General features: G+C 42.7%; 1 protein-coding gene across 1 annotated transcript in view; it reads left to right on the top strand.

The window, feature by feature from the left end:
• The first annotated feature begins 581 nt into the window (after positions 1 to 581).
• The window catches only part of KPNA3 (karyopherin subunit alpha 3), a 33,945-nt gene continuing 7,508 nt past the window's right edge, over positions 582 to 27,018 (top strand). Inside the window, exons 1-15 of the mRNA XM_083435597.1 lie at positions 582 to 1,028; positions 10,499 to 10,543; positions 13,848 to 13,937; positions 15,351 to 15,380; positions 15,469 to 15,521; positions 15,616 to 15,711; positions 16,610 to 16,695; positions 18,021 to 18,107; positions 18,430 to 18,599; positions 20,389 to 20,433; positions 22,897 to 23,028; positions 24,037 to 24,165; positions 25,553 to 25,657; positions 25,761 to 25,832; positions 25,915 to 26,077. Coding sequence (XP_083291723.1) covers positions 927 to 1,028; positions 10,499 to 10,543; positions 13,848 to 13,937; positions 15,351 to 15,380; positions 15,469 to 15,521; positions 15,616 to 15,711; positions 16,610 to 16,695; positions 18,021 to 18,107; positions 18,430 to 18,599; positions 20,389 to 20,433; positions 22,897 to 23,028; positions 24,037 to 24,165; positions 25,553 to 25,657; positions 25,761 to 25,832; positions 25,915 to 26,077 — 1,405 coding nt within the window. The 5' untranslated portion in view covers positions 582 to 926. The remainder of the gene's footprint in view (positions 1,029 to 10,498; positions 10,544 to 13,847; positions 13,938 to 15,350; positions 15,381 to 15,468; positions 15,522 to 15,615; positions 15,712 to 16,609; positions 16,696 to 18,020; positions 18,108 to 18,429; positions 18,600 to 20,388; positions 20,434 to 22,896; positions 23,029 to 24,036; positions 24,166 to 25,552; positions 25,658 to 25,760; positions 25,833 to 25,914; positions 26,078 to 27,018) is intronic.

The following is a 27,018-nucleotide window of genomic DNA, read 5'->3' on the forward strand; positions in this document are numbered from 1 at the left end:
CCTGCAGAAAGAAGGTAGTTAGTCAAGGGAGCTGTGGACCCAAGAAGGTTGAAAACCTCTGCTCTATCACACAGTATAAAGACTGGGCAGAAACTGTAAGTCCCTTGCCTTCCCAGGCGTGTGCACGATGCAGTTCAATGTGGATTTGAAGCTGCTTGGATTCTCTAATTTTGGCAGCAGCAGCAGCTTCACAATAAACTCCATCCAAGTGGCATCCTGCGCTCCCCCCCCCCCATAGGGATTTTCCAGATCCACAGCTAATACAACACGGGGAGAAAATCCAGTGTTGAAGTGCATGTTTCCCTGGGGGAGGTCTATTACCACACCCTCTACTGCTATGTTATTTCCTTTAGTCTGACGAGGATGCGATTTACTAAAACAGCTCGCCTGGCTTGGAGTGACGCGCGCACTTTTTGTGCGAATCTGGCATATAGGAAAACCTTTTATTTCAAGGTTGTTGGTTTAAAAAGAACATTCAAAAGCATGCATGCCTAGGTCAACCATTCCCTGGGTTCAGATTTCAGGTTTCCGGACCCTATTGTGGGCAAGGAAGGGCCAGCAGCGCGCCTCGAGGGCGAGGGGCTGGAGCCCCGAGGAAGGCCGCCGGTTGCCTTTCGTGGTCGCGGACGGGCCCGGCGGGGAAGGCGGCGCCTGGCCGGGCCAGGAACCGAGCGGCGCTGATCCCGCGGAAAGGACTTGGGCCGCCGCCTCCCGGCCCTCAGCCTCCTCCTCCCCGGAAGCGAGGCCTCGACGCAATTCCGCGGCCGCTCTGCCCTTTCCCGCTCTTCGCTGGCTGCGCAGGCGCCCCGGAAGCCCCGCCCTCGCTCGTCACTGGGCGTCGCCCCGTCGCCCCGCCCCTGCCCGCCTTCGCTCGCTCGCGCGTGCGCGCGCCGTCTCCGCCTCAGCCCGGAGCCTCTGCCGCCGTCATGGCTGACAACGCCGCCGCCGCCGCCGCCGCCGCCGCCGCCGCCGCCGGCCTGGAGAACCACCGCTTCAAGAGCTTCAAGAACAAGGGCCGAGACGTGGAGGTGGGTGCCGGGCGGCCGGGCCGGGAGAAGCCGCTCTGCGTAGGCCGCAGCCTGCCTCGTGCGGGGACGGCGCCCCGCCGGGATCCCGCTTCTCCGGCCGCCTCCCTGCCTGCCTGCCGGGGCGGCGCGGCGCCCTTTGGCGGGACCCCCCGGCGCCGAGGCTCCCTGAGGCGGAGGGCGGGCAGCGGGGCGGCCGGGAGCCCTTTGTGCTTCTGCGCCCCCTCCCCCACCCCCGTGGCCCCGGGCAGCCTGTCGGAGATGGAGCGAGGGCTCGGCCGGTCCCTCTGGCCTCTTTGTCCTTCGCTGTCGCCTGGGACGCCGCCTCCGGGCGCGGGGATCCTGACAGCCAGTTTGCACCTCCGCGGATCTCCCCTCGAGCTCGGCCCCATCCTCTCTGGAACTTTGGACAGATGCATCCATGTCCTTTCCCATGTGTTGGTTTTGACAGGCGCCTCCCCCCCCCCCCGAATAGCCGTGTTTACTCCTAGCTGGGCTACGGGTCAGTTAGTGCCCAAATAACCCAGATACAGTAACTCTATTTTGAAGACCGGTGCTATTGCTGTCTCCAAATAGCACCCCCCCCCCGGGCTCCAGTGGTTGTCCATCATCACCTACAAATGTGAAAGTGAAGAACAACCCATTCTGTCTCCCTGTTAAACGCTCTATTTCCAATATGCAGGATTGATAGGAGCCTTGCATGTTATCATCACTGACATTTAATGGGAACTCTTTTGTTTAGCCCTGTAGGCCTCCACCCAGCTGCAGGTTGGAGTATCCAAATGTACCTGGATTTGTTTATAGGGACACAATATATAATGAAAAAGATAATGGTTTTCTTGCTTAGGCTGCCATTGTATGCATACATATCAGATAATTTAATGGGGGTCTTCTACTTTTAGTAACCATGCAGAGCATTGTATTGTTAGTTTTGCGATTCTAAGTAGCAGCTAGTTGGTCACTTTGAGGAAGAGGTGGAATAGTAACAACAACAATAGGACCTATTGCCCTAAATGTCAGTGCTTCCCCTCCAACCTGCCTTTGGGTTGTTAACTGTGGATCCAGTTGGCATGGAGCTCAATTTGGTTGCTGGTTCTCCAATTGCTGCTCCCTATAAAAGAGAAGCAATTGCAAGGGTACAGACACACTGTACTATTTTTTTAAATTATTAGCAGATCAGTGGTAGTGTTTTTTCTTTGATAACATAGGTGTAGTGTGGCCCAAAGGGAATCTTTTCTTCTAAGCCAAGTGATATTGTGGGGAAGGGGCCCCTATTCCACCTTACAAGGGCTCTGGAGAGCCTAAATACGGTCAATGTGGATTGGAGCTATGTTCTAATATACTGTCTATTCTATAGACAGTATATTAGTTCTGAAAGACCTACATTGGCTCCCAGTATGTTTCCGAGCACAATTCAAAGTGTTGGCGCTGACCCTTAAAGCCCTAAATGGCCTCAGTCCAGTATACCTGAAGGAGCGTCTCCACCCCCATCATTCTGCCCGGACATTGAGGTCCAGCACTGAGAAGCGAAGTTACAGGGAACCAGGCAGAGGGCCTTCTTGGTAGTTGCTCCCACCCTCCCATCAGATGTCAAAGAAACAAACAACAATAATCTGATTTTAGAAGACACCTGAAGGCAGCCCTGTTTAGGGAAGCTTTTTATATTTGATGAATCATTTTATTTTAATATTCTGCTGGAAGCCGCCCAGAGTGGCCAGGGAAACCTAGCCAGATGGGTGGGGTATAAATAAATTATTATTATTTTTATTATTATTATTATTATTATTATTATTATTATTATTTATTAGAAAGAGGGTGCAACGCACCTTCTCTATCATCTCATCTGTCCTGGGTTTGTGCACTTGTCAGTATGTTGGGAATTGAATACACAAGGATTAGGAGACAATATACAGTGTGCAATACCATTTACCCCATAGTCCTTGAGAACGAACGAGAATGCTCCTATCCATTTCCTACCATTGGCGTTAGCAGGGTTACCAAGGCACTCTTTGTTCAATGAAGCCAGACTGAACAGCATCTAGGCTATTTTGCTTTGATTAGTGGTCCCTGCTCCTGCCAACCTAGCAGTTCGAAAGCACATCAAAGTGCAAGTAGATAAATAGGTACCGCTCCGGCGGGAAGGTAAACGGTGTTTCTGTGCGCTGCTCTGGTTTGCCAGAAGCGGCTTAGTCATGCTGACCACATGACCCGGAAGCTGTATGCCGGCTCCCTTGGCCAATAGAGCGAGATGAGCGCTGCAACCCCAGAGTCAGCCACGACTGGACCTAATGGTCAGGGGTCTCTTTACCTTTTACCTAGTGGTGAGCACCTTATTTTGTGAGTATCAACCATACGTGTTGAAGGCAAGAACTTGTAATAGTTCTCATGTGGTACTAGCAGAGTGCATTTCTAGTAGGCTTAAGTTCTTGGCTATTTTAAATCTCAAAAACCTAGTTCTTACAATCAGTAGATGAGATGGTGAGCTTATTCCTGGAAGGTCAGGCTATTGAAATGAATTGGACAGCAGCTGGAGTGTAGGTGGCACCAGGCACACAGTGAGGACAACCAGACACACTAGGGCACATAATTGTGATTTTTGCATGGTTATTTGGGTGGCAAAGAAAGCTTCCTTTGCTACCTCAATTGCATGCTAAAATTCTAGGCAAGTTTTTCCAACTGGTGGGAGGATTGTTCTATATCTCAACAAATGGGATGATCGAACCCCTGAATGCCCATTATGATGCATTTGCTGGGCACTTTGATAACATTGGTTGCCTTCATAGGAACTTGAACACCATGGTTGTGACAGGTCCAAATAATGTGATAAACATGTCAGCTTGTCCAATTCCAGCTTGGTGATGTGTACAAGGTACTTGAAAATGACAACATGCCCCCTTGACCCTTGCCCATCTTGCCAATTTCAAACTAGCTGAAGGGAGCTGACAAGGTGTGTTCACGATATGGCCAATGCTCTTTTAAGGTATGGAGAAAGAGGTGGGAGTGCATCCACTCCTAAAGAAATGCGACTTGGAGCCTTTGGGTTTTCGACAACTACTAACTTCTTAGGATGAGTACTTAAGAGGTGAGAGCTCTTACATGACATTAGAGGTTCTGATGATTAAGCAGCATATAAATCCTGTTCATACCTTGGTTCTTGAATGAAATCCGTTCCAGAAGTCCGTTTGACTTCCGAAAACATTTGGAAACCAAGGCATGGCTTCCGATTGGCTACAGGACGTTCAGCTTCCAAAAAACGTTAGCAAACCGAAACACTCACTTTTGTGTTTGTGGTGTTTGGGAGCCAAAACGTTTGAGTCACAAGGCATTCGAGAATCAAGGTACGACTGTAAATCCTTCCCAGCCTGGGTGTGGGACTGGACTTGGTTGCTCTTGATGAATGGTATCACACCGTTGTTTCTGCTTGATATCTCAGCAGCTTTTAACACAGTGGTTTTCAAAGTTTTGTTCTTTGGGCCATGCTCTGAGAATAAAAATGTGCTCATGTCACACCAAATTTTTAATTGATATGAAATACATTGGGAAACTAAGAGAAACAATTCCAGCCCTAGGGAATAGCATTGTGTGACTATAGAATCATAGAACTTTAGAGTTGGAAGGGACCACCAGGGTCATCTTGTTCAACCCCCTGCACTTGTACTATGGGGTGCTGCAGGGAACCATCTTGTCCCCTATGCTTTTAAGCATCTTTATGAAGCCGTTAGAGTGGATAGCAGGAGATCTGAAACATGGTGTCATCAGTATACAGTTCTCTGTGACATCTGAATCAGGTGGGTCTGAGCAGATCCCGAACTAGGAGCTGAATGGTAGAATGGATGAGGGACAATAAACTGATACTGAATTTTGAGGCCCTCTTGGTTCTCAGATTTGGGAATTGATCCCTTTGACCTGAGTGGGAAGCTTCAGCTAGTACAAAATGCTGTGGCTAGGCTGCTAATTGGTGACCCATACGGCAAGCATATAATACCTGCCTTGAAGAAGAGACATTGGTTTCCAATCTGCTACATAACCAAGTTCAAGGTTTTGTTACTGCCCATGTAGCTCATCCGTGTAGCGCTAAGCAACCTGGAACCTGGTTATTTGAGATTGCACCTTTACAATTCTGAGTTGGAAGGGCGCCAAAGGATCATCTAGTCCAGCCTCCTGCAATGCAGGAATCTCAGCCTCCCCATATGAACCAGCCCTTCCACTAATATCCTTTGATGAGCTCATGCTGGTGGTTCTATAGCCTTTCCTGACCCATCTGCTGTCAGTCACAAGAAGGATGTATAGCTCCTGCTTGACTGAATAGCTTCCCCTCCAAGATCCAACAAGCATCTTTACTGGTGTGTTTCCACTGGCATTTAGTGCCTTTTTTTATTCACACAAGCATAGCTTGCATACGTACAACATTCTGTTGTACATATTTATGAGTGTTTTTAATGGCATTTAATTATGTTGTACACTGCTTTGATACTTCTTTGGCGATCACTTGTAGCCAAGTAAGAATGTGTTTCATAAACACAGTTTTAACAATGAGTCCGTAAGTGACTGTGGAGGCCAATTCTGAATCGAGTGAAAAACAACATAGATATCTTGTACAGGCCACAACTGTTTGATGTGGGGGTTCAGTTCCCAGCCCCTGTGCGCATTAACAGAGTGCGTATAAGAGCCTCCACTCCCATTCCACCCTGCCTCCATTATGCCCTCTTCTGGATTCAAAAGGACCCACTTGTTGGCGATTGCACAACAATTGGACATGCCTAAAATGGTCACTGTCTGTTGTGGACCTAAGGTACTCCTTGCGAAATGCAGCAATTGTAGATGTACAGAATGTGTCCTCAAAACAAATGTATATAATGCCATTATATTTGTGGTAGTATTCTCAGTTTCTTCATAATTCCTAAAACTGAATTTGCTCCCCATCCAACCATTGGGTTGATATTTTCTTTATGCCATCCACCACAACTCGCAAATTTTTTTTCTAGGTAGTCACTGTCCTGGGTAGCCATTTTGTTTCCCATCCACCTTCACACTTTGGAATTTCACCTATTCAGGGATGGCAGTTTCCTGTGAAAAACTAGCTTTAGTTTCTTATTAAAAGTAAAGGGACCCCTGACCATTAAGTCCAGTCGCGGACGACTCTGGGGTTGCGGCGCTCATCTCGCTTTACTGGCCGAGGGAGCTGGTGTGCAGCTTCTGGGTCATGTGGCCAGCATGACTAAGCCGCTTCTGGCGAACCAGAGCAGCGCATGGAAACGTCATTTACCTTCCCGCCGGAGCGGTACCTATCTATCTACTTGCACTTTGATGTACTTTCGAAGTGCTAGGTTGGCAGGAGCAGGGATCGAGCAACGGGAGCTCACCCCGTCGTGGGGATTCGAACCGCTGACCACCTGATTGGCAAGCCCTAGGCTCTGTGGTTTAACCCAGGCTCTTATTAGTTACACAGGAAACAATATAAATATAAAATACACTATTGTAATTAGACAATGCAATTTCGGCCATGGTGGTTTAAAAGTTTTTTTTGTTTTGTTTTGTTTTTTTTTTTTTTTAAGCCTCAGCTCAGCCTATGTGCTCAGGTTGAACAGTTGTTAGTCCTTGGACCAGATCTGGCTCACCAGGAAGTGCCACATGGTGCTATTGCATACCAGCTCAAGAGGATAAATAAAATTGTAGATGAATGAACAGCATTTGTAGCACTGCGATTGGGAAGCAGGACATGAGGAATGAGGGAAGGAGAGAATGGGGATTTGGCACTACAGTGGTACCTTCGTTCTCAAACTTAATCCGTTCTGGAAGTCTGTTCCAAAACCAAAGTGTTCTAAAACCAAGGCACGCCTTCCCATAGAAAGCAAAATGGATTAATCCGTTCCAGACATTTAAAAACAACCCCTAAAACAGCAATTTAGCATGAATTTTACTATCCAACAAGATCATTAGTCCATCCATCAATCAATATACAGATGATACTCAGCTCCACCTCTCTTTCAAATCAGAACCTGTGAAGGCGGTGAAGGTCCTCTGTGAGTGCCTGGAGGTGGTTGGAGGATGGATGGTGGCTAATGGACAAGACAGACAAGACAGAAGTACTGTTTTTGGGGGACAGGGGGCGGGCTGGTGTGGAGGACTCCCTGGTCCTGAATGGGGTAACTGTACCCCTGAAGGACCAGGTGCGCAGCCTGGGAGTCATTTTGGACTCACAGCTGTCCATGGAGGCGCAGGTCAATTCTGTATCCGGGGCAGCTGTCTACCAGCTCCACCTGGTACGCAGGCTACCCTACATGCCCACGGACTATCTCGCCAGAGTAGTGCATGCTCTAGTTATCTCCCACTTGGACAACTGCAATGCGCTCTACATGGGGCTACCTTTGAAGGTGATCCGGAAACTACAACTAATCCAGAATGTGGCACCTAGACTGGTGACTGGTGGTGGCCGCCGAGACCACATAACACCGGTCTTGAAAGACCTATATTGGCTCTGTTTCTTAGCACAATTCAAAGTGTTGGTGTTGATCTTTAAAGCCCTAAACGGCCTCGGCCCAGTATACCTGAAGGAGCGTCTCCACCCCCATCGTTCTGCCCGGATGCTGAGGTCCAGCGCCGAGGGCCTTCTGGCAGTTCCCTCATTGTGAGAAGCAAAGCTACAGGGAACCAGGCAGGGGGCCTTCTCCGTAGTGACGCCCGCCCTGTGGAACACCCTCCCATCTGATGTCAAAGAGATAAACAACTACCTGACATTCAGAAGACATCTTAAGGCAGCCCTGTTCAGGGGACTTTTTAATGTGTGACATCTTAGTGTATTTTTGCTCTTTATGGAAGCCACCCAGAGTGGCTGGGGAAACCCAGCCAGATGGGCGGGGTACAAATAATAAATTATTATTATTATTAAATGGAAGCAATAAATAATGTACTGTAGTCACACAATCAATCAGTAGCTGAACTGGGTTCCACACAGTCACTTTACCTAGCACTTCTCATCGCTACACCTGCCCAGATGTGGCATAGGCGGCAAATCCCCAAGTCTTACAGATAGTTCCCCTTTCTGGGCTCACAGATAAGGATAGCATGAAAGCAAGCCCATTAGCTTATATCAAAGCAAGTGATTATAAACCTATACAAGCTCATTGCTACAACACTTGCCAATTCATTGTGGGGTTATATTGATTACCAAGATGGCATTAGTAAAGCTCCTAGACAGTTCACCTTTGGTTGAACACAATTTGCTTTTAAAAAATTAGCCTGACTTATTTTTCATTTTTGCACAAGTTAACACCAATCCAAGTACAGATCTATGATGGGATATACAGTCATACCTCGGGATAAATACGCTTCAGGATAAGTATTTTTGGGTTGTGCTCCACGGCGACCCGGAAGTAAAGGAGCGCGTTACTTCCGGGTTTCGTCGCATGCGCATGTGCAGACAGTCAAAATGACGTCACGCGCATGTGTGGAAGCGGCAAAACGCGAGACGCACAGTCGGGTCTTACATTTTGTTCAGGATGCGAACAGGGCTCCGGAACAGATCCCGTTCGCATCCCGAGGTACCACTGTACACTCCTTTATTTTGAGAATGGTTTAATCCTGGCATTTGCCTTTTAGTTAACTAGCTCTTAACCACTTATTCTCGGTTTGTTTATTTATACAAAACTATTTATGTATACATTGTGGCCCTCTGGTAAACCTCTTAGAAAGGTCCCTTAAATGATGGGTTATAAAGCTGCTAAATTAACTAGAGTTTGTTTTAAACCTGGCCCAAACAGAATGCTATTTGAGAATGCTAAGGAGAAGAAAAATGAGCAGAATTTTAAAAAACACATGAAACTTTGTGGGAAGGGCAGGGAAGAGGGAGCATGAGAGTTTGTGCTTTGCTTGGGCTTATTCAGTACAGTGCTAAAACCATGGTTTAGCATTATGCACAAATGTGGTCAATATAAAGTTATTCTATACCTAAATATATATCTATATATCTATATCTATATATATCTATATCTATATCTATATCTATATCTATATCTATATCTATATATATATATATATATATAAAGAATTATCAATATAAATTGTAGTCAGACAAATCATAAAACATGGAACATATGTTAATCAAATTAGGCTTTCATCTATCTTAGAGTAAACAATAAAAACTATTATTTTTAACTACAAAACTCAGTAAGCATGAAGTTCACAAATCAGCTCAAGACGAAACTACTAGTATAAATAGTACAGGCCCTTTACATATCATAAACTAAAATGAAAGGTTTTATTGTGAACATGTGTGGGGAAAGTTTTTCAGGTCAAGGGCCACATCACCCTAGTGGAAAGATGAATTTCAGGACCAGAAACACAGCAGTAGACCAAGACAAAGCTATTTCCCATGTGAGCAGGCATAGACGTAATTCTTAGTAACTCCACTCAAGTTTTATCTTCCATTTTCTCCACAGACATTTCTAATAAAGTTTGCTTTTAAAAAAAATAAAAAGCTTCCCATACCCTTTATGTCCTTACTCTACAAAAGGCAAAAGAAGTTAATAATCTCAGAAAAAGAATAGAAATAATAGCACTGCACTGTTGAACTCTAAGCACTGCCTTAAAGTTATTTAAAGCCTCAAATTTTGAAATGCAATTGCAGCCTAATAATTGCATGCATGTGATTGCAAAATGTGTGGACACTTTTTGCATAAGAAGAGCCCTTTCTCATAATAAGAGCCTGCTGGATTAGGCCAATAATCCATCCAGCCCAGCATCCTGTTCTCACAGTGGCCACCCAAAAGCTTGCAGGAGACATGTAAGCAGGACATGAACATAAGTCCTCTTTCCTCAGGTGGTTTCCAGCAGCTGGCACTCAGAGCAGCAATTGCACATAATGCACAGCATCTGCATCTTTCCCTCTGTCAGCTGCTCCTTGCTGAACAGCTGATGGGGAGGAAGGAACCAAGGGGAGAAGGTTGTGTTGGGCCTATGGGCTGAAGTTTATTCACTCCTTTGTTAAATCCGTTTTTAAGAATATTTAAATGGAGGGAATTAAAAGACAACATATATAAGCAAAACCAGAAATAGCATATATATACACACACTGAATGACAGCAGGGATGTGTGTACTGAGCCCTTCCCACATGCAAAAATTCTCCTTGAAATTTCCTCAGCTATTTTTTCTCTCGGTGAATGTTGCTTTTGGAATCACTGCAGAAAAACAACTTAAGCAAAATAGTTTTTGGGAGGAGAAAATGATGGCATTAGGGATGGTTGTGGTATTCCTTCCCACCCATGTTTTACTTTAAATGGTCTCCTCACTCTGCCTTGTAGAAAATTAGTATGATACATCTCATAATCAGTGGAATAAAGTTCTGCAACATCTAGCCTGGTGTATAGTTGTAGGTTCCCAAAAATTGGTTAAAGAGAGTTAAACTGAATCATCATAGGCTTTGGTACTATTACTTCATTTGTGTGTTGTATGTTTCTGTTTTTCTCTTCTACAGACTATGCGAAGACATAGAAATGAGGTGACAATTGAACTTAGAAAGGTGAGTATATCACTTTTATTTGTTTATGCTTTGTTTAAAGCGGCCATGAGAGGTTTCAGCTATGGAGGTTCATGTGTGACTTGGGAGAGCGCTGAAAAGATTGTGTCCTCACCAGATACTATTATGTCATGTGTCTACAAGGAAAGCATCAAGTACATTATTGTGTCCAGATTTCTGAATCTGGCAGAGCAACAGTTTGTTTTTTTGTAAGACATTCTGCCAGAGTTCCATTATGTTCTTCCCATTTTTTATTTGCTTTTGAGACTTTACTTCCTTTGTCTGTGGTTGTCTGTGCTTGAAGGTGTCCTTGATGGTGCCTTTCCTCTTTCTCAGAAGAACACCACCCACAACTAAGGCCCAAAACCTCTTAAGCCTATGAACAATGTTTCACTGGGTCAGGCTTCTGAAAGAAAGAGCTGGAACTGTTTGGTTATACAGTGGTACCTCGGGTTACAGACGCTTCAGGTTACAGACTCCACTAACCTAGAAATAGTACCTCAGGTTAAGAACTTTGCTTCAGGATGAGAACAGAAATTGCGCGGCGGCAGCGGAAGGCCCCATTAGCTAAAGTGGTGCTTCAGGTTAACAACAATTTCAGGTTAAGAACAGACCTCCGAAATGAATTAAGTTCTTAACCCGAGGTACCACTGTAATCCTGTACACACTTTCCTGAGAGTAAATCCTGTTGAATGCAGTGGGGTGTACTTCTGAGTAGATATGTTTAGGATTGTACTGTGAGTAGTTCCTAAATAAACATGAATTAGTGAAGCAGTTTGCTAAGTACAAAGAATAGTGAATGCTGTAGTAATCAGTTTCAGTATGTTTGCTTACACAGGATTAAGATACATAGTATTGGTATCTGAGTTTGAAATACTCCTGCTCATAACTAAATTTAAATGTGTTTTTCATTATTAATAGTTTTAAATATGAATATCTAGTAAAGAATTTGTTTTCAAGAGACTGTACTAGAGGTCAGCAGTTGGAGGCATCTGGGCCAAATCTTTTGTCCTGAGAGGGTACCTTGCGGTCTCTGAAATTGTCAGTCAGAGGCAAAAGAAAGCTGTTGAATGAGTGCCATTTGTAGCAACATAATTTGCGATCAGACATTGGGCTTTGGGCTTTGGCCCTCTATCGCTGAGTCCATTCTCAAAATGTCCCAACAGAAAATCTAATTGCTTATCAAACAAAGATCAGTTAGTTGATTAGGTAGCCCATCTAGGAGAACAAAAACTCTGATCCTAACCTTCTGCTGCCTTGCGGGAGATCTTCAGGAGAAGAAAAGGCTAAGGAGTACTAAGCCCTACACAAATCTGGAGCAGAGTCTCTAAGATGGTTGGATGGCGCCTTGTTTGCCTCCTTCCAGCAACTCTTGCAGCCAAGCTGGTTCCAGTCGTATAGCTCTGCTGTCCTTTGAACCACATCAGTGGTACTTCCTCCTGCGGAGGAGGGAAGCCACGCCTCCAGTGGGGAAGGGGTGCAGGGCTTGGAGGATGCAAGGGAGAGCCACAGCACCGAGCATGAACAAAGCGGAGGGGGAGGCAGGTCCCCCTCTGCCCACGCCCTCTTTGCGCAGTAGGTTTACACGCAGAGAAGGGAGGCGTAGCATGGGGGTCAAAAGACTACTCTGCTGGGGAAAGTTTAAGGACCGCCCACTCCCAGATTCTGCTAGCGACTGAGCCGCGATCTGAGTCGCGAATTGAGTCGATCTGCATTGTGAACGTTTTGGACAGATAATAAAGCCTTGAAGAGACCAACGGGGAGTCTTGCCTGTTTGCTCTTGAGCAACCACGCCGACACACATAACAACCTCCATACACATCTCCTAGTCTTGCACCCCGAGGAGGTCACTTCAGTGTTGCTAACACAGCAGTTTGACTTCACCCCCAAAGGTGCACTCCATTGTCTCTCAAGACAAACGGATGCCAACAAGTTGACCAGTTAGTTGGATTATATTGATTTAGGACTCATTTGAGTTTTCTTTCCCACTATACTTCATAAATTAACATAGTAGTACTGAAAATCTCTCTCACCAATCTTTATTGCTCTGTATAGCTATTGCAGTTTAGTGTAAAAATACTATTGACTGCACTACCTATTTTGGTCTCATACAAATTGTTTACATTTTTTCTTTATATCCATGTATATGTTTGTATTTGACAGTACAGTCCTATACATTTTGCTCAGAAGTAAGTCCCATTGAGTTTAGTGCTGTCTTCTCCCAGATAAGTGTGTATGGGCAGCCTGAGCGTACGCATCTGACAATGTGGGTAGACTCGTAATCTGGTGAACCGGGTTCGTGTCTCCGCTCCTCCACATGCAGCTGCTGGGTGACCTTGGGCTAGTCACACTTCCTTGAAGTCTCTCAGCCTCACTCACTTCACAGAGTGTTTGTTGTGGGGGAGGAGGGGAAAGGAGAATGTTAGCCACTTTGAGACTCCTTCGGGTAGTGATAAAGCGGGATATCAAATCCAAACTCCTCCTCCTCAATAACTCTGCTCATCTAGAAGGGGCCGCAGGATTCATTTGTGTATTTAAATGGATTTAATATATGGAGAAACAATTTACATTGTTACAATTAACAAATTATCAGTTGCAAGTGTCTCTCTGTTTATAGCCCGTTAGTAGCGGTCAACCTATTCTGAAAGAAGTTGCACTGCCCTTAAAGAACTGGGTTCAAAATCAGGGGTACGTATTGCGCCAGACTTGTCAGCTGAGGTCCAGTAGGCGTCTCTGCCTTGGAGCAGCTTTTATCCGCCTTGGTTCATATGCCAGTTTCAATGATGGGTGGATATGGTCTCGCCACAATTATGCATGCTCTTCTAACCTTACATTTAGATTATTGCAATGCACCATACAGCCCTGAAGCTACAGTTGGACCAAACCAGGGAGAAGCTCTTCTTGGTTGAGGCACCTCAGTTGTAGAATGCCCTTCTCAGAGAGGCCCACCTAGAATTTACCTTATACTCATTCTGGTGCCAGGTGAATACTGTTTTTAAACGCTGGGGAAATTAAAAACAAAGCAAAAAACCCTGTGATTTTACTCTTTTAAGATAATAATACTGCTTAAGTGTTGTGATTTTTAAAAAAAGTAATTTGATTTTATTGTGCAGGAAATGTTTTAGAGAGTGTGTTTTATGATACTACTATTTTATCATACTGTATTTCATTATATTCTACCATTTTATGTTTGTGAGTTACTGTTACTGGTCAGTCCTATAGTATTAACATTAGCATTTAATTAAATTAACAGACAAACAAACATTAAAGGCATTCAAATGCACTATCTTGGGTCTTTGTTCTTCAGAATAAAAGAGATGAACATCTTCTGAAAAAAAGAAATGTGCCCCAAGAAGAAAGTTTAGAAGATTCAGATGCTGATGCTGATTTCAAAGCAGTAAGACTGTATCAACATTGATGTGGCATTGATGTGTATGTGGGTCTGTGTAGAATATGTATGGTATATGGTATTTATGCATACATATATACATACATGCCTTTTTCCTGACGGGATTTAAGGCAGCTTACAGATAAAAATCATAGTCACTAAAAATAGAGGATACTGGCATTAAAAACAATTAAACACTGAGAGAATTAAAACTACGTACATATATAAAATTATTAAAACCATACAAATAATTAGAATTAAAACAGCACAGCACCAGCCCTTTCAAAAAAACCAGCCAGTTTCCAAAATCCTCTTGGAGCAATAAAAGCTTCCCTTGCACCTGTTGGATACATGGGGTTTGCATGACGATCTCCTTGTTGGGCAAATGTTGTGGGCGTGTCTAAAGTTGCAGCGAGCTCCTGGTGAGCCTGGAAAAGGCAAGAGAGGCAGAGAGAGGGGTGGGCGAGGTCTTCAGGGACACTGTAGCTCTGCTCCGCTCCCATGATGACAGCTGCCATGCTGTTGAGAATGAGGGTCTTGGGGAAGGAGAGTGTTACCTTGAGGAAGAGAAAGGCATTCCCTTCGAAGGATAACTCTTTCCTTGGGGAAGAACATCTATTTTCTCATGCTGAGCATACTTCTCTGGTAGGTGCAGGGATTGTGCTAATGGGCAGTATGGTCCTTAGGAACATGAATAGCAGACTGCTTTCCCTCCACCTAGATAGCCTGGTGCATAGCGCTGGGAAGGAGTCAGTGGTCGTAGTGCATGTTGCACTAAACAACGGGGAAATATAGTCGCGTGGTCCTGGAAGCCAAATTTAGGGTGGTAGGTAGGATACCTCCAAGGTTCTTTCTCTGAAACGCTACCAGTTCCATGCACGGGGCCAGCCGAGACAGGCGCATCTTTGTGGTTTCAGTGCATGGAAGAGACAATGGTGCCAGGAGGAGAAGTTTGGATTTGTTAGGCTCTGGGGAACATTCTGGGGCAAGCCAGGCCTGTACAAAAGGGATGGTTTCCACCCAAACTGGAATAGAACCAGACTGTTGGCAATTAAAACCAAAACGGTCACAGAGCAGCTTTTAAACTGATTGAGGGGGGAAAGCAGACTCTCTGAGGCGACTCTGGTTTGAAACTATCCTCCCTCCGATGACATAACTGATGAAAATTTAAATGGGAGTACAGGGGCCCAGGGTAGTAATTGCGAGAGACCAAAACACTGCAAGTTAAAATGCAAGTGCCGAAGACACTTGAAGAGAGACAGACGGTATCCGAGTGTTTAGACACTATTGCTGGAAGCCGCTGAGCCAAGATAGTGAACTGGAGTGCTTGGTCTTAGAGGATGACACTGATATATTTTGCAGAGAACAGTTGATCTATAATAAGAATTGTAACTAAAATGAAAATTTGTCTTTTGTTTAAAGCAAAATGTAACACTAGAAGCTATATTACAGGTAAGTTGCTAAACAATATATTATTTCCTTCAGTTGGATTTGTTAATGCTTGACTCCTGAACTTACTGAAATCTATGTGGTGTTGCAGAATGCTACAAGTGACAACCCTATTATCCAACTAAGTGCTGTCCAAGCCGCAAGGTAGGCATCTATTTGTTCTTTGAGGACTAAAGTACAATGAATGCTGTCTTTCCCATCTTTTTTTTTATTCACCACCTTCACTTTAATTTTACAGAAAGCTATTATCAAGTGACAGAAATCCTCCTATTGATGACCTAATAAAATCTGGAATTTTACCAATATTGGTTAAATGTCTAGAAAGGGATGATAAGTAAGTAATGATTCCTTTTTCTCAGTACTTCCTCAGACATAATTTGAATGGTTATCAGCTGAGGGTTGCAGCTAGCTTGCAGTTTTGAACATTGTAACTGGGTATTTACTTTTGATATGCTTCAAACTCTACTGAAGCTTATGTCAACAGTCTGGTTAGGAGCAAGTTCTACAAAGTGCCTTGCAGGTCTGACATAGTCATTCTAGAAGACTGTGTACAAGTTGTGATCCTCCAGGCCAGACACAGCCCACAATCCATATATTTTGACCTGCCCAGTACTTAAGAACCCTCCTCTGTGTGCATTCTTCCCCTTCCCCACTGTCCAGGAGGCACATGAGGACTGTTTTCAGATTCTAACCTGGGGAAGGGTTCCTCATATTAGCCCAGTCTTTGGGGCAGAAAAATCAAGCCCCCCCCCCCCCCACCTTTAAAGTCTCTTGAGCTTTGGCTTTTTCCTTCACACTTTTCCTTCTTGTTTTTGTAGAGCACCACTCTTCTATCCTTATTCAGGGGTTGTTCTTTTGTATTATTGTGACTGAATACTTAGCTTTGGAAGTCTGATGTGAATGTATTGTGCCAGTTTATTCTGTACTAGGGTATTCTGGTGAGGTAACTATCAAAGAAAATTAGTGTCACAAGTTCTGTATGTGTTGATGTTATGCAAAAAATCTTGATAGAAGAACTCAGAAACAATAGTTCAATGTTGGATTGCATTTTCTACCTTTATTTCAAGGAAGTTGTAGCAGGCATAAGAGGTAGAAATACATAATGGCATCTGATTACAGTATATTGAATTACTATTTCAATAGAAATTTGGCATGTACTTTTCTGCTGGTATTTTTTGTGAGTTGCAAATATTACTGCTATTCTGGTGTTTTTGTTTTTTGTTTTTTAACAGTCCTTCCTTACAGTTTGAGGCTGCATGGGCCCTGACTAACATAGCTTCAGGCACTTCTGCACAGACTCAAGCTGTTGTACAGTCTAGTAAGTGCTCTAAGTGTTTAACTTTGGGAGTGGGTGCATTTTGCAATTGAAGATACACATATAACTTCATCTTCATAGAATCATAGAATTGTAGAGTTGGAAGGGACCCCAAGGCTTAGCAAGCCTAACCTCCACATAGGGTCGTTTTGCAGTCTGGGGTTGCTGACAGATACAGCTATCTCAAAAGAGCCCCGGGTGGCATCTGAAGCACAAAGGACCCTTTACTGCTGAGGCTGATACATCCCCTCCAGGCAGAGGTCATTCTGCCACAGTCACCCATGTTCTAAATTGGACTACTGGCATGTGTTGCACATGGGATTGTCTTTGAACAGTTCTTCCTTGTAAAACTTTTGTTAGTCCAGAATAGAGCTGTTAGACTCTACAAATGGGTATGTATCGCAACAATTCTTAAACAACTGCACTGGCTGTCAGTTTGTTTCTGAACAAAAATTCAAATATTACCCTGGAGACCTTAAAGAAAGCCACCTGGCTGTGCATTGAGATCATCTAGTAGACATTTCTCCTGCCTTTTGAGATTAGGTGGTATCAACCTAATGCCACCTGATGCCAACTTTATTGTTCATTTCCAGAAGAAGACCTTTTGATTTTCCAAGACTTATACAGTCCTGGTTGTTTTTTATCTTGCTTCTTTGTGCTTCTGTTGTGCTGCTTTAAGTTGTTTTATTTTCATTTTTTGTATCCTGTGATTGCTCTCCACTCTAGCTTTTCCATTCTGGAATACATGAAGCATTGCTGAGAGTAGCAGGCCTCGTTTTGCCCATGGCAATAGTCTTAGGGATGGCTAGTTAAATCTCTGATGTAAGGTCAAGCAAGCGAGTAGGTGAAACCAGCTTTTACAGACCATGCTGTACCTCAGACATCCCTTGCAATGTGGGAGATGGAGAAGGGAGGCACTGAGTCTGAAAGAAGTTTCTACTAGTTGAAGCCCACATGTTTCCAATACTTAAAATTGTTCTTCCACAGTTGGCTTTTGAAGGGGGACATAATAATTTGAAGGGGGTGGATAGGCCCTTTGACAAAATATACACAGATCTTTGTAATGTGAGAAGACAATTTTAACTTTCTTGATGCTAAATAAAGCCTCCACGTTACTTCAATTTTTTATTTAGAATGTGAATGTCAATATCAATATCTTCTTTCTGTCTGAAAAAATTAATTATGCAAAGGTGCACTTCCAATTTAATTTTGAACAAACATAGAATAATTTCCTGAAATATTAACAGTATAACTCAGTTATGTGAAATTTATCTATTAAAAGAGCTGCATTTTATCATATCAATGAATCCAGTTTTCTGCTGTTATAGATGCAGTACCTCTCTTCTTAAGACTGCTGCATTCACCGCATCAAAATGTTTGTGAACAAGCTGTTTGGGCCCTTGGAAATATTATTGGTAAGTGTTAACTATATTTCTAGAAAAGAAATCACAGGCATTGAAGGCTTTAAAATCATACATTGACATTACCCCATAAAACTATGTTTCCTCTTAAGTTCTCTGAATAGTTCAGATGATTTAAATAAGAAATCAGTTTGGAAAACTTAGATGAAGTTATTCTACAACAAATTTTGTTCTTCTTGAACCGTAACTTTTGTAGTGTTCGTATGTTACCAGTGGGGGAAACATAGCGCATCAAGACCCCAACATAAGTCACTGCATACATTTCAAGGTTTCTCCATCATGAATGTAATTTTTTGTGAAATTTTCACTTTTGTAGGTGATGGTCCTCAGTGTAGAGATTATGTCATATCACTGGGAGTTGTCAAACCGCTTCTATCCTTCATCAACCCCTCCATTCCCATCACTTTCCTCCGGAACGTCACATGGGTCATTGTAAATCTCTGCAGGAATAAGGATCCCCCACCACCTATGGAGACAGTGCAGGAGGTAAATAAAAAATTACAACTAAGTATTGTTCCACCTCAGCTTCACTGCAAGTCAGTTTTCCCATGATGGCATATGTACTGTGTGCACTTTCTTAATGCATATTTATTTGTATCTCATTCCACTTACTAGTTATTAATTATGGCGGTATCTGAGGCATTTACCTTCCTTCTTGATTTGAAGTCAGAATCTAACTTCAGCAGCTAAACAGTACAGACTAACGAGGCATGTAGTCTTCAAAGAGACAAGAGACCTTGCAGGGAACCACTTATTTAAATAAAAGATGGTTACAGCCTAAAGCACAAGCAGCGATAACTTACATGAGAATCCTTTAGTCAGTGGGATGTGTATCTTATGTAAGAATATGTAGGATTATGGGCAAAGTCAACAATCTTTAAAATGAAGCCGTTTCATGGAGCGGTGAGTGTGAGAGAAGTCGCCTTCATTCCTCCCAGAAATGCTGGGATGCAGGTGTAGTGCCTTCCCTGTGGGTTATTCTTGTGATAAAATTCACTATTCCCCAAGCTGCTCTCCTCCTCACAGGAAAAAGATACAGGGAACCTATGTCTCTTCATGTGCGAGTGGGAAAATAAGGTGGCAGTTCTTATTTGAGTTAGATAGATCAGCCTGCCTGCCTACAGGAAAGGATCAAATATTGTCACAACTGTTCCAAATAAATTCACAGTCCTGTGCAGCTGCTTTTTAATTAAAAAAACACCCAAACAAACTGTTAAAAGACTGATGGCATCTATAATATGATAGAGGGAGTGATTTAACACTACCTCTGCTTTCCCATGTAGTGGATTCTGTGGCTTAGTGGTAACATCTACATTCAGGAATAATGTGAGATGCCAGAATGTTAGCTTTGTACCTCTGGGCTCAAATAGGGAACAAAACAGATTTATGGTGCAGTCTTAACCATGTCTACTCAGAAGCAAGTCCTATTTAATTCAGTGAGGCATACTCTCAGGTAAGTGGGTTTAGGATTGTAGCTTTAGTCCTGTATCGCAGGGGGTTGGACTAGATGACCTTGGTGTACCTTCCAACTCAACAATTCTGTGACTCGACTAAGAGTGGAATTCATATTGCATGCCGCAGTAAAGCAAGTGTCTCATAGCACAAGCATTTCTGCTTGCTAAGAGCAAACCACCTCCTTCCTGCCTGCTATTCTGAGGGTTCTCCTGCCTCCCCAGATCCAGTTAGGGGGGTGAAGGGGGAAGAAACGGGGGAAAGCCACATTATCCCAAGGGGGCTTGTGCTGGCTTCCACTGGGGCAACCACATTTTTATCTCCAGCCCTAAATTTCACTACTGCTCTCAGAAAAGTTCACAATATGTAGTTAACTGAAAAACAACATATATAAAAACCATAAAAGTTTATGCGTAGAGGAGAAGCACTGACTGTGGGCCAGAAATGTGTTAGCCATTGGCAAACTGGTTGATAAATGTAAATTTTCAATATTATATATGTGAGTTTGCACTCTTTCTTTCTCATAACTTCCTTGTAAAATGAAATTGCTATAGACTTATTTTTACATGATTGAAGCCAGGTATTAAAACTGTAAAATGTAGGGCATCAGCTGATTAAGAAACACTTGTTACTGCAGTAAGTAATTGACAGTGTAATCCTGTGCATGTTTATTCAGATGTAAGTCCCGCAGTGCTCAGTGGGGCTTACTCCCAGAAAAATGTGCATAGGATTGTAACCACAGATTTGCTTGAGGTTTTATCCACAGTGTGTTTTGGCTTTCCTTAGTATTAATGACCCATTATAATAAACTTATCTTTACCAGATCTTGCCAGCCTTGTGTGTTCTCATATACCATACAGACATAAATGTAAGTAAATGCTGAAATACCTTCTTCTCCAATCTAAGGTTTCCTTTTAGTATTTGAGAGGTTTCTTACTTAAATTTTGTTTGCATTGTGCCATACAGTAGCTTCTTTGCCTAGAGAGTCTTTCCCCAACTTGGTGTGCTCTAGATGTCTTAGACTACCATGACCAGGGATGATGGGAGGGTAATTTCATGAAAATGTCAACTTACAGCCCCAGCCTTCATTTCCATATATAGTTAACATGCTCTATATCACTTGAAATATAATTTTACAAAGTTTCATTATCTGGCTACAGGTTTTCAAAACGACATTTTGCACATGAGTAAACCAACCAGAAGCATTACCTGCAAGGTGACTCAGGGGTGGGGAATCTTTTTGGTCACTTCCATTTAGTCACTTGCATATGCACGGAGCTCTCTGAAGCCTCGTGAGAGCCTTCCAGAGTCTGATAAGCAAGGCAGAGTGGTTGAAAGCTTTCTGCACTGGGTAAACTCTGCACAAAAAGAGCTTTAAAAGTCTTCCATGTGTTTAAATTGTGTGATTTCAACTAGCTGGCTATGAACCACGTAAAGTTGAAATGGTGCAAGTTATGTGCATGTAAGCTGTGAGTTAACCTTAAACTTTTTTTTACTATTTAATTTGGCTGCCATTTTATAACCACTTAGAGGAGAGAAATTGCTCTCTAGCACCCTGGGCCTGTCATTCAAATAGACAGATAAAGAATTGTGCTGTTAAATGTTTGTTGTTAACAGAACAAGTACAGTTTACGCTTGGTTTAATCACAATGCATATTTTGCTAGTTCTTTTTTTTTTTAAAAAAATCAGTACTAAAAAGATTTTTGTCTTACGTATATCACAAACTGACATTATAAACCACAAGGTTGGTGTTGTTCCCAGTTTATCTGGAAACTTAGTTCTTGTAAGACAGACGACTTGCCTGAGAATCTTAAAATAAAAAAATATATATGTTCAACCTGGTTTCATCTCTTTTCATTGATCTGTAGTTCATAAAAACAGTCTGAACTTAGAGAGACATTGTTCACAATTGGAGAAAGCTCCAAGATTGCCATATAGTTTAAATTTCAGGCTTCTTAAAACTGATGTGAGTGGGAATGTACCTGTATATATTCAATGTTCCTTGTAATTAGAGGGGTCAAACTTCCTTCCTGAGACTCTTATTTCTCCTCAATCATTATATGGCACCCAAAACTGCTGTTACCAGTACCAAATTTAACATACCAAATTTAATTCTTAATACTTTTTATTAAATTGTTCAGATGTTATTTTCCACATTTATGCCCCACATTACTGACAAATGCTCGGGGTGGCTTACAGTCTTGTTTACAATAATATATATAACGTGTGTGTGTGTAAATATATAAACAGAAGATGGCACTTAGACAAATACAGTGGTACCTCTGGATGCGAATGGGATCGGTTCCAGAGCCCCGTTCGCATCCTGAAGCGAACGCAACCCGCATCTGCCTGTGCGTGGCTCGCGATTCGCTGCTTCTGCGCATGTGAGTGATGTAATTTTAAGCGTCTGCGCATGCACAAGCGGCGAAACCCGGAAGTAACACGTTCCGTTACTTCCAGGTCGCTACGGAGCATAACCTGAAAACGCTCAACCCAAAGGTACTTCAACCCGAGGTATGACTGTATAAGGAGATAAGAGTGTGGGTACACACAGTCAATAAGAGGCTAGCCACCCCCCCCCCCCCAATGAGATGCTTTTGTTGATATACCATGAGTTCAAAAGTGGTTAGTGCACAATCTCATGCAATTTCTACGGTGCTGGTTAGATTCCTGCATCCTATTGCAACATTGTTCTGCACTGGTTTTATCTGAATGTCTGTTTAATCCACAGTTTTTACGTTAGAAATACATCTTCTGGTCACTTTGGGGGGCAGCTAACTTGCCCTTAGGGCTGTTGGCACTGTTTCATTTTGGTGCTAAAAGAAGACCTAAGAAAAAATCAATTCCTAAGATCATGCTGATACCATTGCTAATCTTTGTGCCGACAGCACCATCTACAGTGGTACCTCGGTATTCAAACATAATCTGTTCTGGAAGACTGTTCAAGTTCCAAAATGTTTGAAAACCGAGACGCAAAGGGCGGTCTGCAAATTTAATAGAGAAAATTGAGGGAAAATAACTTATACGCCTAGCAGAAGCCATTCGACTTCTGAGGGGCATTCAAAAATGGATGCATTTACTTCCGGGTTTACAGCGTTTGAAAACCGAAACATTTGTCAACAGAGATGTTAAAAAACCGAGGTACCACGGTACCTTGTTTTCAGAATAAATTATAAACAGTGTGGAGAAAACACAAGAAAACAATTTGAACATACAGAATTCTCTTTCACAGCATGTCATTCATTTCAGACATGTTGTGTGGGGGGATCAATCCCATCTGGGTGTCTATTGCAATCTTACATTGACAAAGGAAACTTCCCTTCTCTGCAGATCCTTGTGGACACTGTTTGGGCTTTGTCCTACCTGACAGATGGTGGTAATGAGCAAATTCAGATGGTGATAGATTCTGGTGTGGTACCTTTCCTAGTTCCCCTTCTGAGCCACCAGGAGGTAAAAGTTCAGGTAATCATTTTTTGGATGAATTTTATTATAACTGAAATTATCTCCTCTGCATTGTCCAAACCTGATCAGCTTTGCTGTTGTACATAAAAACTAAAGTCAATAATTCAAATGTTAAATCCATTTATTTAAAGACACTTAGACAATGCTTTTTAATTATTCATATGGTCTCTTAAAGTTTCATTAAAAATAGGACAATTTATATTTCTTTTTAAATGTAACCCATGTTTCACTCCACTAGGCTTTATTAAAGCTTAGCTGTTGTAATGAACTTATTCTGTTGCTTCAAAGCTGAATGTTTATAATGTATGTCTCAGACAGAGGAAGGAGATGATCAATCCAGACAAGGTATCCTCATGGCACAGCTGTTTTGAGGTGTGAAATGAAGGATTTACATAGAAAAGGATGAGGGACAGCAAACTGAAACTGAATCCTGGCAGGACAGAGTCCCATGAGTCGGGTGGTTCCTGGGTACTGGAGTTGGGTAATATGCCTGTTCTGAGTGAGGTTGTCCTCCATCCTGCAGCCCTAGTTAGGCCTGCCATGCTTCCCCATTTGACCCAAGCCACAACCACCTGCCATACACCTGGCACCATAGATAATGCCCAGTGTGGGGCAGGTGAAGCCCTGGCTTTTCTGAAAGTGGGTTTGCAGGTTGCAGAGCTCTATGTTTCAATGGACTGTGCATAGGGCTTTGCAAGACCTCATGCTGAGCCGCTTGCAAAATACTCTGCAAGACCAGTGCAGGCAAAAAGGGGTCATTTGATGTCAGGTGATTGACGGGGGACGGTTCTGCCTGCCTGTTGGAAGTCCTCTTGGCTGTGCCACACTATCATTAGTGGCAATCAGAATGTACCCCCTATTTGTTTTTCATTTAAAACAAATACACTTTTAAAAATCTTACACTTTGGGTGAATTCAAATTTTAACCCATATGAGCTAACCTAGGGAATGAAGCCTGGACCTCGTAAGGCCATCAAAGATTTTACTAATATTTTTTCTTCAAATGTAGACGGCAGCACTAAGAGCAGTTGGCAACATAGTAACTGGTACTGATGAACAGACACAAGTTGTTCTGAACTGTGATGTCCTCTCCCATTTCCCAAATCTTCTGACACATCCAAAAGAGAAAATAAACAAGGTGAGTACTCATTTAATTTTTTCTATGATCTGTTCTTTAGCTTAACAGAACAAGCAGTCTCAGCTTTTGCACTGAACAGGAAAAATTACCCCTTTTCCGAAGAAGAATTTAAATGTTTACTCTGCCCCAGTGCTCCTTGAAAATACATTGTGAAGGGCGGTATAGAAATGCCATCAATAAAGAAATAAGGGATCTAAAAAATGCCAAAGAAAATGTTTCCCTCATTCTACTTTATATTCCATTAATGCACTTTTAATTAGTACGTAGTTGAGTGCTCCCATGAAGTATCATTGTTTGTTTCTGCCATAGCAACTAACTTCTGGAAGGAATTGACTGTGCAGATCCCATTTTGTACACCAGCACTGGAGCAGTGTAAACCTTGAAATCTTTCTTAAGAACTGGGATTAAGCTTCTCAGTGGTAAAGAATTCCAGATATCCCTTTAAGGAAAGCTCATGGTACTCTGATAACTTTCCTTTCTATGTTAAAAATGGATGCTGCTGCTTCAGAGGCCAGAGGATATGGCTCTGTTTTAGTTGATTTCACAGAGTCCTCTGTTCCTTTTTTCTCTTTTTTACTTCTCATTACTTTCATTTCTCTCAATGCAGACTCATTAACTTTTATTTGTTACTTGAGGCAGTCTGGGAAAACAAATGTCTGATACCAAGTCATTTGGGTTTTTATGTGTGGTTAATATACACTCAAATATTTCAATCCATTTCACATCCTGAAGCTTGCTTTCCAAGAAGCTGTTACAGGTTCACTCATTCCCTGCTTTGGGAACATGTCTTCACGTACTTCTTCCACGCTCCTCTCATGAAGTGTAGAAGTGAACACTCAGACTGGTTGGTCAGTGCTTCTTCAATGCTTTGAAACAGGACCCATCTGTAAGCTTCCTCCACCTTTGGAGGACCACTTATACAGTCACTCCACCTTTTGAAAGGCAACACCTTCCCTCTTGCCAAAACACATCCTGACTCACAGTCTACCACAGTTACCTCACTAACTACACCTCCCCCACCCCACCCAAATTCTGTCTTAAATTTACAACAGATTATACAATATGCACAACGTATCCCATCCTATTCCATACCCACAACTCATGAACATCCATAAATGCACCATCCACCCAGCTTTTATTAACAAATTTCCAGAAGAGAAGTATCAGTTGCTTGAAATATCATTTTGTCACCATGCAATGTTTCTATCTGGAAACAGGCTGAAATTAAAAGTTTAAAAGCATGTTGATAAATCATGGTTTTTTTATGTTGAAGATTCTATGTTCAATCCCTTGTATCTCCAGTTAAAAATGTCAAGTTAGCAGGCATTGGTAAATGTCTCTGTCTAAGACAACTTCACATGCAGGGTTTTGTTTTGTTTTATTTCAGGAAGCAGTTTGGTTCCTTTCCAATATCACTGCAGGAAATCAGCAACAAGTTCAAGCTGTAATAGATGCTGGACTTATCCCTATGATCATTCACCAGCTGGCTAAGGTCAGCCAAATGCTGAATCTGGCTGTTTCTCGTATTTTTGTTGCAAGATTGTATGTCTACATATATTACTTTGCTAATTTAAATCACCTTTTCTATCCTTTAGGGAGACTTTGGCACACAAAAGGAAGCTGCTTGGGCAATCAGCAACTTAACAATAAGTGGTAGAAAAGATCAGGTATGTGTCTTAAGTAGTCAAATTAGTAAACTTGGAACCATTTATAAGGAAGAAATTAATCATAAGCATCTCTTCTGTTTAGGTTGAATACCTTGTGCAACAGAATGTGATCCCACCATTCTGTAATTTGTTGTCAGTCAAAGATTCTCAAGTGGTTCAGGTGGTTCTGGATGGGCTGAAAAACATTCTAATAATGGCTGGTGATGAAGCAAGCACAATAGCAGAAATTATAGAAGAATGTGGAGGTAAGATGTGATTTGGTAAAATGCGATATGCACCTCCAAACAGAGTGTGTTTGGGGTGTGTTTGGTCTTAAGAGAACAGCATTGATAAAGTTGGTGCAACAGAAACCTGGTGGAATAGAGAGAACCAGTGGGGTATTGTTATTTCTGGATACTAGCTCTATAGGAAGTACATTTGAGAAGATTACAGACACAATAGCCAGGAGTCCTGAACTAAAGTATTACCATTCAGGTTAGCAGTTAGTATAATAATAATAATAATAATAATAATAATAATAATAATAATACCTCACCCATCTGGCTGGGTTTCAGTGTAGTGCACCTGAGACAGGGCTAGGAGCTGCCCTGCTACGGAAACTGCAGCCAGTTGCACTGGCCAGTAGAGCAATATCAGAAACTGAAATGGGATATGCACAGATTGAAAAAGAACTGTTGGCTGTAGTGTTCAGAATGGAATGCTTCCGTCAACTTACGTTTGGCCTGACAGTGCACGTCCAATTGGACCATAAGCCACTAGAAACCACTGTACAGAAGCCATTGTTGAGCACCCCAAAAAGGCTTTGGCACATGTTAATGCAGGGACAAAATTAAGATGTGCACATCCAGTATCACCCAGGCAAAGATCTTGTACTTGCAGACATTCCTGCACAATTGCACTTAGACATAATGAAAAGGGTACACTTCTCACACATAGGAATTGAAAGCTCTCTCTGAAGCGCAAGGGAATGTGCATATTGGCCTGGCATGAATGCCTAGCTGTCATAGTACCACCCTACAATTCTACCTGGAGTCCTGTGTCCAGTTCAGGGCACCACTGTTTAAGAACAATATGGACAAGCTGGAATGTGCACAGAGGAGTTAGACCAAGATGACCAAGGGTCTGGAAACCAAGCCTTATGAGGATCGGACTCAGTTGGGGGAGTTGGGCATATTTCCTTCGAAGA

Source organism: Podarcis tiliguerta, assembly GCF_965153285.1.
Source record: "Podarcis tiliguerta genome assembly, chromosome: 3".
Lineage (NCBI taxonomy): Eukaryota > Metazoa > Chordata > Lepidosauria > Squamata > Lacertidae > Podarcis > Podarcis tiliguerta.